Genomic DNA, 9,787 nt, shown 5'->3' with positions numbered 1-9,787 from the left:
CCCACACTGATAGTAAAACATTCTCCCTTGTGGGGACATTTCCTACATCCCCATGAGGAAAAAGGCTATTTTAAGTTTAGGTGTTAAGTTCAGGGTTATGGTTAGAATTAGTGTAAGGGGTTGGGGGTTAGGTTCAGGGAAAATATAATTTTGAATGGAAATTAATTTTAGATCCCCACAAGGATAGAAGAACATAACATGTGTTTAAGTGTGTGTGTGTTCTTCTATGCTAAACACTATTGTGTGTTTGTAGTTGAAGGACCTGCGGTTTAAGTGGACGAAAGATAGGACGTTGCTGCTGAATGACGTCACACACCGTGACCAGGGGCTCTACTCTATCAAACTGTCCTCTGGATTCACCTATGAGACCGTTCGCCTCACTGTCTCAGGTACAGGGGCTCAGGGGCTCCCGAGTGGCGCAGTGGTCGAAGGCACTGCATCTCAGTGCTAGAGGCATCACTACAGACCCTGGTTTGATTCCAGGCTGTATCACAACCAGCGTTGATTGAGAGTCCCATAGGGCGACGCACAGTTGGCCCAGCGTGGTTAGGGTTTGGCCGAGGTAGGCCGTCATTGTAAATAATTATTTGTTCTTAACTGACTTGCCTAGTTAAATAAAAAAATATATATATTTAAAAAACTCTGCCGCAGGGAATACCTCTCTTCATTTCGTTGTCTATTTTTTAAAATCTATTTCTTGCTCTATTCTGTCTCTCTCTTTCTCTATGATATTGTATAATAATTCATTGTATCTGTTGAAATTGATTGTATGAATCTTGAAACATTGTATAACTCTCAAGATAATCTCTGTTTTGCTTTCTTTCACCCTTTCTCAGAATGTATAAAAACCTTCCGTCTGGGCTATGGGGAAACCTTTCAGCACAACATCCCTAAATATGTCTCCGTGCTGGAGTTCTCTCCCCGGGGCTCCCCCTCTGACTCCCAGACGGTATTACTGTGGAACCGGATGGACCCTGAGACCAGCGAGGCGGGCCGGGGGAGGCTAGGGTCAAGTGGGAGGGTCTGGGTGGCAGAGAGGGTGACCCAGGCAGACCAGGGAAACTACACCCTCCGAGACGAGAATGGGAAAGTAATCTCCCGCAGCAAATTGATTGTCAATGGTGAGCACTAGAAAGATCAAAGAGATCTGGATGAAGGGGAGAGCGAAATGAAACGGGAGATGGGATCGGAGGCCAGGAGAGAAGAGATTGCGATATTAGATCTGACATACAGTCCAAACTGACTCTTAGTTGTATCTGATTCTTTCTTTCATCCTGATGCCCCTCATCGTCCTCATGTCCCCTCCTTCATTTCTCCTTTTTCTTTTCCTTTAAACTCTTTCCAATTCTCTCTCTCTCATTATCCCCTGTGTGGGTGCAGGGCACAACTTCAATGTCATCCGCTTCTTCAAGGAGTCTCTAAACCTTCCCCTTTTTCTCCCTGTCTCTCATGTCCACCTCATTTTTACCCCGTCCCTGCACCTCTCCAATCCCTCCAATGTGCCCCTTGAGTCCCGGTACTCTCGCCCCGTGCAGCTGATCAAGGATGGCCAGATTGTGGACCAGGACCCCCGGTACTGGGGCCTCCTCTCTCTGGGGAGAAACGGGACTGTCAACGAGGTGGTCATCACCAGGCTGAGTGCAAAGCATGATGGGATGTATGAGATCCGAGATCAGGGCGGCAACCTGGTGTCATCCACCATTCTCCATGTGGTCGGTGAGTGACAGTGTGTGTGTGAGTGAGCAGGAGCTTTTCCCTTTACATGATGCAGAGATATCTTTCTTGATCTCCCCGCTCACTCACTCTTTCTCCCTTCCTTTTTCTCTTTCCAGATAAGACTGCTAGATGGAGAGCAGTTCTCAAGTCCATCAGCGTTCCTTCTGGCATGTTTGTGACTTTGGCTGGTTTCATCTTATTTATGAAGCGCTACCCTAACTGCAGCCTCGCTATGATAATCAACGGCCTAAGAGGTCACCATACACCGGCATCTAACCTTCCAAGAGTCAATGTCCAGGTGAGGAGATGTTCTGAATGAGCTTGACAGCTGTAGAGTGAGAGATGTTTGTGAGCTTGGTAGGTAGAAGAAATATGGTGGGGTTATGAGTGGTTATCGGAGGGCTTGTGTGGGCAATGCAATGAGCCTGTTGTCATGGTACTATGTTGTCCATCCATTTCAACTGTGTGATATTATAGAATTCTGTCAGTGTCAGAGTAAAAGTAGAACCAGTCCTTTGCGCCAGTTTGAATCTCCTCCTGCATCAGTTCCTTACACATTTAAATTGGGTCAGTGGTCACATAGCTTCATGCTTCTCTGTGGATTGCATGTTTGTTTCGCTGTGCGTTCCCCTGTCTGTCTACGCAATATTTATATTTATATACTTGTTTTGTTTGTCATCTGCAGGACTACAGTCCACCCAGTCTCCAGCCCTCTGGCATTTACAGTCATTCAAAGCAGATTGTAACGCCAAAAATATGGAGCCCCATACCTACACATTCGGTAGGTAGGCGGTGAAGTTGTAAATGTAGGCTCTTTTCACCATTATTATAGATTTCTATATTATGTGTCTTTCTCAGGGTTACATTCCTGTCGTGGTCAGTGCACCACAGCCCTCCCCTGAGCCAGTGAGGACGAGACAACAGGAGACAGATAGACTTAGAGTTGAGACTGCCACTACTCACACTCCTCGTGAAGAGGTAAATACACACACTGTTTCTATTTTCTGTCTCACAATGGACAATTAAGTTATATTCTGCTCTTTCTTTTTATCATTGACCCCCTCTCTCTTCTCATGAGACTGCTGACGGAGAGAGGGAGATCTCTTTTTCCATCGCTGGCACCTCAGACTGCCTCCACTCATCTGAAGACTGCTTCCAGTTCCAGATCAAGAAAGAGGGAGACAAGGAGAGCAAAGCGAAAGACTACTTCTCCACACTTCCACTGGACACAGATACCTTGGAGACTTGCAGCGTCTACACTTCTGAAAAACTCAACTTCTTATAGAGCACAGAGAAGAGGAGTGAATGGAGATAAAGAAAGAGCGGGCGGAGAGAAAATAGTGGAGGGCGATATGGTTAAACTGTTCACGGGTGATTTTGTAATTATAGTGCCTTCGCTTTCAGAACCCTATTTGGATATGTTTGGGTATTGCGTATTACTTCCTATAATTTCTTTATTATCATGTCATTATCATTCCTTTTAAGAATGAGATGAGCAATATCCTACATTTTGGCATATCACTCCTTTGTACAACTGGATTGGTAATGTTTTCAAAAATCAACCTGCTGATTACTTTCTGCTACCTACCAAGGAACCCTCAGGACCACACATTTAAACCTGTACTGTAAGCTATAGATGACTGTATATATGTGTAAATATATGGAAGTTATGTTAGGATGGAGAAGAGATGTCAACGTTAAAGAAGAGATGAGGAATTGTCAGATTTTGTAATAGAATGTGGGAATTGCCTCTTTTTTTAAAAGCATATCTAACTGCATGTGTTACCTACTATTAAACAAGTAAATTAACACAAAATAATAAAAATATACTTTTATTAGATTACATATCTTTACATAAGATATACATTGTTTGTGATTGCCATAAAATTATGTACATGATTCAATTACGGTTACATTATTTCACCAGGTGTTCATATTGTGATTGAGGTTTTATAGAATGGATTATAATATGTTTGAAGTCATATACCTTTCCCAATGTTTTGTGTATTAACGTATCATTGGTTTGTTAGTCAAGTAATGAATGAAGCTCGAGAAAATAAAACGAATTCATTCTAGTTATGAAAGTTGTCGTAGTCATGACAGAGGGGGAACGAAGAAGAGCTCGCTTTGGAGGACTGATGCTATCCCAGCGTGCATTGTTTTCGAAGCGGCAATGAAACGCCAGCGTGCGAACTTGGAACAAAACAAAAATAAAGTAGTCAGAATTAGTTGCCTTTTAGGCAAGACTTTTAAGATAGTTTGCCATCAAGCGTAACACAAAAAAATCGTGTTTAGCTACAGAGGGACGTGCACTTGAAATATGTCTTTGGTTTGCGCAAGTAAGTTGAACATGCTTCTGAAGTTGAATGAGCTAGATCGCTTACCTAGCACCCTGCTAGCTAACGTTAGTGTGGCTAACTGGCGAGCTAGTAACTGATTCATTGTCACTTTTCTGCAACATGGTATTTATGGTGGCTTACTAGTTATATTATCTAGCCATGAAACAATAGCTAACAATTGTATGTATCGACTTATGTTACCCCACTCAGTTTCCAATGAGGTCCCCGAGCACCCTTGCGTGTCCCCGGTGTCTAACCAGGTGTTCGAGCGCCGACTGATCGAGAAGTATATCGCAGAGAATGGAGTGGATCCCATGAATAGCCAACCACTGTCGGAGGAGCAACTTATCGATATAAAAGGTAAACAGGGCGGGGATAGACTGTTAACGTAATCAGTCGAATCAATTACATCAAGTATGTATTTATGTACTGATTTTAGTTTAGGCTTAGAAGGAAATCCTAAGTAGGTTCCATGTATTCGAAGATATGTTTTCGTAATGGATTTGAATCAATGTTGTGCTGCCTTCTGTTGCCCAGTGTCTCATCCTATCCGACCAAAGGCTCCCTCTTCTACCAGTATCCCTGCCATACTCAAGGCTCTGCAAGATGAGTGGGTGAGTGTCTAGGCAGACTGGTTTGTAGTCTACCTGTGGACAGTGTTACAATAGAATACTCTTCCTCTGTATTATTAAATCTTTCCCTTAATGTCTTCTGTCTCTTTCAAGGATGCGGTCATGTTGCACAGCTTCACTCTGAGGCAGCAGCTGCAGACGACTCGCCAGGAGCTCTCTCACGCCCTCTACCAGCATGATGCAGCCTGCAGAGTCATTGCTCGTCTTACCAAGGAGGTCACTGCAGCCAGAGAGGGTAAGAGAGGGATCTCTATAGTCTGAAGTCGCTTCCTCACCTTCTCTCATTCACTGACCTGTGAAGGCAAAATGCTTACTCTTTGCCCATTCTCCCATTCAACAGCCCTGGCCACACTCAAGCCCCAAGCCGGATTGGTGGCCCCTCAGTCTATGCCCGCCTCTCAGCCAGCCGCTGGGGTGAGTGATTAGCGCTGATTCCCATCCATTAAACAGGATTCCTGTCCATCAGAGATTGAGGATAGATGTTTTCTCTTTTCTAAGTATTCTTCTCTCTGTTGTTTTGCCTCCTTTTCTCAGGGTGCTGGTGGGGAACCAATGGAGGTTAGTGTGCAGGTGGGAATGACTCCAGAGATCATCCAGAAGGTAAGAGCTAATTTCCTCTTAATCTTTTTACCCCCTGTGATTAGTGTTCTCATTACTCTGAGACCCTCTCAATATGAGAATTGATTTGTGATTCATTGAATTCTCATTAGTCTCTTTCCTGCTCCTACTCTTCTGTTTTCAGCTTCAAGATAAGGCTACTGTCCTTACCACAGAGCGAAAGAAGGTAAGATGTTCATTCAAGAAAATGTCTGTCATGTGTTGTAGGCTTGCAGAGATGGATGATAAACCACTCAATCTTTTAAAAAACTTATTTTGTCCCTTATGTTTGCTCTCTCCCTAACCAGAGAGGAAAGACCGTGCCAGAGGAGCTGGTCAGGGCTGAGGATCTGAGCAAGTACCGCCAAGTGGCTTCCCACGCTGTGAGTACTACTATCTGTAGGACTGTAATAACCTGTAGGGGGCTGACTGTGCTGCTTAGCACTGCTATATGAGGTTGCCCTTAGCTGTCTGTCTGCCCATATAGTGACCATGGTCTTTTGAATGTCTCAGGGACTTCACAGTGCCAGTGTCCCAGGAATCCTGTGTATGGACCTCTGTCCTTCAGACACCAACAAAGTACTCACTGGTAAGTACCCCAGCTTTTTATTTTCTCTCCGTCTCTTTTTCTTGCGTATCTAAATAGAACTATCAATCAAATGTCATTGTCTTGTGTTGCCAGGTGGGGCTGATAAGAATGTGGTGGTATTTGATAAGAAGGAGGAGCAGATCATTGCCACCCTCAAGGGTCACACCAAGAAGGTCACCTCTGTCATCTACCACCCCTCCCAGGTAACAGACCTGTGTATACACCTGTCTAGCTCCTAACGTTTTATGGAAATTAACTCAATTATGCTTTATATTCTACTTTTCAACATCATGTATACAGTGAAATTAAAATAGAGTTAAAAGATGAGTTGATTTGTGGTATCTATATACCCCGGTTTAAAATGTACTGTATTGTAGTTTGTAAATCTCCCTTGCCTAATTTCCTTCCTCACTTTAGTTTTTTTCTTTTATTTGTATTTTCCATCTTTCTTTCCTCTCCAGTCTGTGGTGTTCTCTGCCTCTCCAGACAGCACCATCCGGGTGTGGTCTGTGACTGGGGGCAACTGTATCCAGGTGGTGCGAGCTCACGAGGCGAGTGTGACCGGGCTGTCACTTCACGCAACCGGGGACTACCTTCTCAGCTCTTCCGAAGACCAGGTAAGTCCATTGTACTGGTAGAACACCTGAGTCCAGCATGTTGTTAGAAGTCCTGAGTCCACTGGTCCGTTGACTAGAATGGCACCAGCTGCACTGTTGTCAATAGTAAATGTAACAGCACCTTTGTGTTGGTGGATGTATGTTAACACGGCATTCCTCTCTATCTTTCTCAGTACTGGGCCTTCTCGGATATCCAAACTGGCCAAGTCCTTACCAAAGTCACAGATGAGGCTGCTGGTGTTGGTAAGTGTGTTTGTGGTCAGGTCTATGCGTATGGGCATGAAAGATGGGTTACTATTTTTGTCTGTGTCTCATCTCTGCCCTCCTCCTCCTCAGCTCTGACTTGTGCTCAGTTCCACCCCGACGGTCTGATCTTCGGGACGGGAACCGCCGACTCCCAGATCAAGATCTGGGATCTGAAGGAGCGCACAAACGTGGCCAACTTCCCCGGCCACTCTGGCCCTGTCACCTCCATCGCCTTCTCTGAGAACGGATACTACCTGGCTACAGGTCAGTCGCTCTCCAACCTCACAAAACAGTGTAAATAATGTTGGATTTCTCATGGATTCCCTGACCCAGTCTCTCGCTCTGTGCTCCAGGTGCCCAGGACAGCTCTGTGAAGCTGTGGGATCTGAGGAAACTGAAGAACTTCAAGACCATCGCCCTGGACAACAACTATGAGGTGAGAATAAGAGACTGTGGAGTCTGTTAGCTACAGATATGGGTCAACTTCTCACAAATTTAGCTCATGTACGGCAAATAACATGGTTATTTCTTGCAGAGTTTTTCACTGGAATCTTATTTACTCTCTCTCAGGTTAAGTCTCTGGTGTTTGATCAGAGTGGTACGTACTTGGCTGTGGGTGGATCCGACATCAGGGTGTACATCTGCAAGCAGTGGTCAGAGGTCCTCAACTTCAGCGGTGAGAAAAACAACTGAACAGAATATTTAACTCAACTTTCATCAGACCTTGTGTGCTCACTGTACAAATCATACGTACACATGGTTAGGAAAAACTCAGTGTCCTATTGCATGCATCATCTTACACCGAGTTACCTTAAACATATATATATTTTAAAACATTTTTCTTCCTCTTTTTCCCAGACCATTCTGGCCTGGTGACAGGGCTGGCATTCGGAGACAATGCTCAATTCCTTTCCTCCGCTGGAATGGACAGAAGCCTCAAGTTCTACAGCCTGTAGATTAGTACAGACAGATGGAAAGAGAGCGAGGATAAGATTGGAGGGTTCTGGTTAGGCCTAATCTCGAATCTAGACCAGTGTGATCATTTTGACTCTGCTACACAGCTATCCGTTTTGTGAAATATGGACCGGTGACCAGTGGTTAGACGGTTGAATCCTTATGATTTATTTGATGTTCTTGTATTGCTGAGATCAGAATCCCTATCCGAGGTGCGTTCAATAAGGGAAATAGTTTGCGAACGTTAGCAAACATATTCCATTTGTTTTGTGTTAGCCGCGACCGTTAGCTAAGCGTCTGAGAATATAGTGTACGGTGAACGTAAGTGTCTGTTTCTGGTCTAAACTGCTGCTAAAAACAATCAAGTGGCCATGTAGACTTTCTACTGTATTTCCTAGGAGTAGGTAAGTCGTTTTGAATATTGTTGCTAAAAAGCCACAGTGATCTTTAAAATTTAAAAAAAAAATAGCTGTTTGATGTTTCACTGTTCATTCAAATCGTTCAACTGAAATTGTTACTCTGGCAGCAAGCCTTGTTTACCTCGCCTCTGGCCTAGGCAGGAGCTTTTTAGTCAGAGTTACGAGCAGATTATGAACTTAGCGTTTTGAAAATTGACCTGTAGTTATTTAGGATCCTGGAGTGGGTGGAGGAACCGGTGCTACGGTATTTACTTTTCCATTCGTGTATTCTTCTTAAAGAACGTCCAGACGTCTGTTCTTCTCCTTTCAGTGGTTAGACCAACAGCTCTCAGCTGTTGAAATATAATTTGTTGTAACTGTTTTCACATTGTGTCAGCCAATTCTCTATATTGCTGTGTTTATTCAAAGGTCTCCTTTCCCTTCCTCCCTTTTGTACACCTCCAATAAATCAAGTTATTTTTGTAGTAACAGCCAGCTATTTGTTTGATCAGTGGAATGTATTGTATATGCCTCAGGTTGTCGTTTCAGCCTGTCTGAGGCACCAGTATGACTTTGATCCCAATAGACCGTGTGCTCTGCTTTGTACTTCCTGTCTCTGTTGGTCATCTAGCTGTTTGAAATTGACAATGTTTTATATATAAAAATAAAACAATGAAAAGGGTGACATGGCTGGATAAAAAAAGAATAATTTCTCTGTTATACTAATCTATAATGAGCCTTTGGTTGATCGGTGGGCAATGGCAGGTGTGGTAATAATGATGATGGTTTGTTAGTATAGCAGGTTAAGATAATTAACGTAGCTGGTTAGGAGATCTAATATAGGAGGTTAGGTGAATTAGCTTTGCGGTTAGAGCTTTAGGCCAGTAACCAAAAGGTTGTTAGTTCAAATCCCCAAGGTGAAATATCTGTCTGTTAGACTCCCTGAGCTGACAAGGTGAATCTGTCGATATGCCCTTGAGCAGGGCCCTTAACCCTAATTGCTACTGGGTTACTGTTGATAATGGCTGACTGGCCGTGATCCCACTCTCTCCGAAGGTGTCTCGGGGAGTTGGGATATGCAAAAAACACATTTCCAATTCACACATGCATATAATGCATGCGAAATAGGACAAGTATAAGCACCCACCAAATTATTATTAACAGCAGGTTAGGAGAGTGAGGTTAAGGTCGCAGGAAAAACATCCCCACAGCATCATGCTGCCATCACCATGCTTCACTGTAGGGATGGTGCTAGGTTTTCTCCAGACATAACGCTTTCAGGCATTCAGGCCAAAGAGTTCGATCTTGGTTTCATCAGACCAGAGAACCTTGTTTCTCGTGGTCAGTGTCCTTTTTAGGTTCCTTTTTGGCATACTCCCAAGTGGGCTGTCATGTTGCTTTCACTGAGGAGTGGCTTCTGTCTGGCCAATCTACCATAAAGGCCTGATTGGTGGAGTGCTGCAGAGATGGTTGTCTTTCTGGAAGGTTCTTCCATCTCCACAGAGCTCTGCAGTTCTGTCAGAGTGACCATTTGATTCTTGGTTACCTCCCTTAATTGCGCAGTTTGGATGGGTGGCCAGCTCTAGGAAGAGTCTTGGTGGTTCTGAACTTCTTCCATTTAAGAATGATGGAAGTTGCTGTGTTCTTGGGGACCTTCAATGCTGCAGAAATGTTTTGGTACCCTTCCCCAGATCTGTGC

The 9,787-nt window shown here is 44.0% G+C and overlaps 2 protein-coding genes across 2 annotated transcripts; both read left to right on the top strand.

Moving 5' to 3' along the window:
* Positions 1–253: 253 nt before the first annotated feature.
* On the top strand, positions 254–3,795 carry LOC110488720. The gene is made up of 6 exons (XM_036942867.1): positions 254–562; positions 837–1,716; positions 1,833–2,014; positions 2,402–2,497; positions 2,575–2,694; positions 2,795–3,795. Exons 2-6 carry the CDS (start codon positions 1,656–1,658, stop codon positions 2,999–3,001), a joined length of 666 nt encoding a protein of 221 aa, XP_036798762.1. The 5' UTR covers positions 254–562; positions 837–1,655; the 3' UTR covers positions 3,002–3,795.
* A 64-nt stretch (positions 3,796–3,859) lies between these two features.
* LOC110488721 (pre-mRNA-processing factor 19) lies at positions 3,860–8,767 on the top strand. The gene is made up of 16 exons (XM_021561044.2): positions 3,860–4,055; positions 4,266–4,415; positions 4,593–4,669; positions 4,781–4,922; positions 5,028–5,101; positions 5,222–5,287; positions 5,430–5,471; positions 5,593–5,667; positions 5,798–5,873; positions 5,967–6,076; positions 6,335–6,490; positions 6,664–6,733; positions 6,827–7,000; positions 7,090–7,172; positions 7,307–7,412; positions 7,595–8,767. Exons 1-16 carry the CDS (start codon positions 4,037–4,039, stop codon positions 7,690–7,692), a joined length of 1,518 nt encoding a protein of 505 aa, XP_021416719.1. The 5' UTR covers positions 3,860–4,036; the 3' UTR covers positions 7,693–8,767.
* The last annotated feature ends 1,020 nt before the right edge of the window (positions 8,768–9,787 follow it).

Source organism: Oncorhynchus mykiss, chromosome 14 (genome assembly GCF_013265735.2).
Source record: "Oncorhynchus mykiss isolate Arlee chromosome 14, USDA_OmykA_1.1, whole genome shotgun sequence".
Lineage (NCBI taxonomy): Eukaryota > Metazoa > Chordata > Actinopteri > Salmoniformes > Salmonidae > Oncorhynchus > Oncorhynchus mykiss.
Note: the sequence above shows the minus strand (reverse complement) of the source record. Positions and strands in the feature narration are given on the sequence as shown.

Coding starts and splice junctions, on each gene's coding strand:
- LOC110488720 (XM_036942867.1), top strand. CDS start 1,656: ATGTATGAGATCCGAGATCAGGGCGGCAACCTGGTGTCATCCACCATT. Junction 1,717..1,832: donor CACCATTCTCCATGTGGTCG/GTGAGTGACAGT, acceptor TTCTCTTTCCAG/ATAAGACTGCTAGATGGAGA. Junction 2,695..2,794: donor CTCACACTCCTCGTGAAGAG/GTAAATACACAC, acceptor TCTTCTCATGAG/ACTGCTGACGGAGAGAGGGA.
- LOC110488721 (XM_021561044.2), top strand. Junction 4,416..4,592: donor GCAACTTATCGATATAAAAG/GTAAACAGGGCG, acceptor TCTGTTGCCCAG/TGTCTCATCCTATCCGACCA. Junction 7,173..7,306: donor CCCTGGACAACAACTATGAG/GTGAGAATAAGA, acceptor ACTCTCTCTCAG/GTTAAGTCTCTGGTGTTTGA.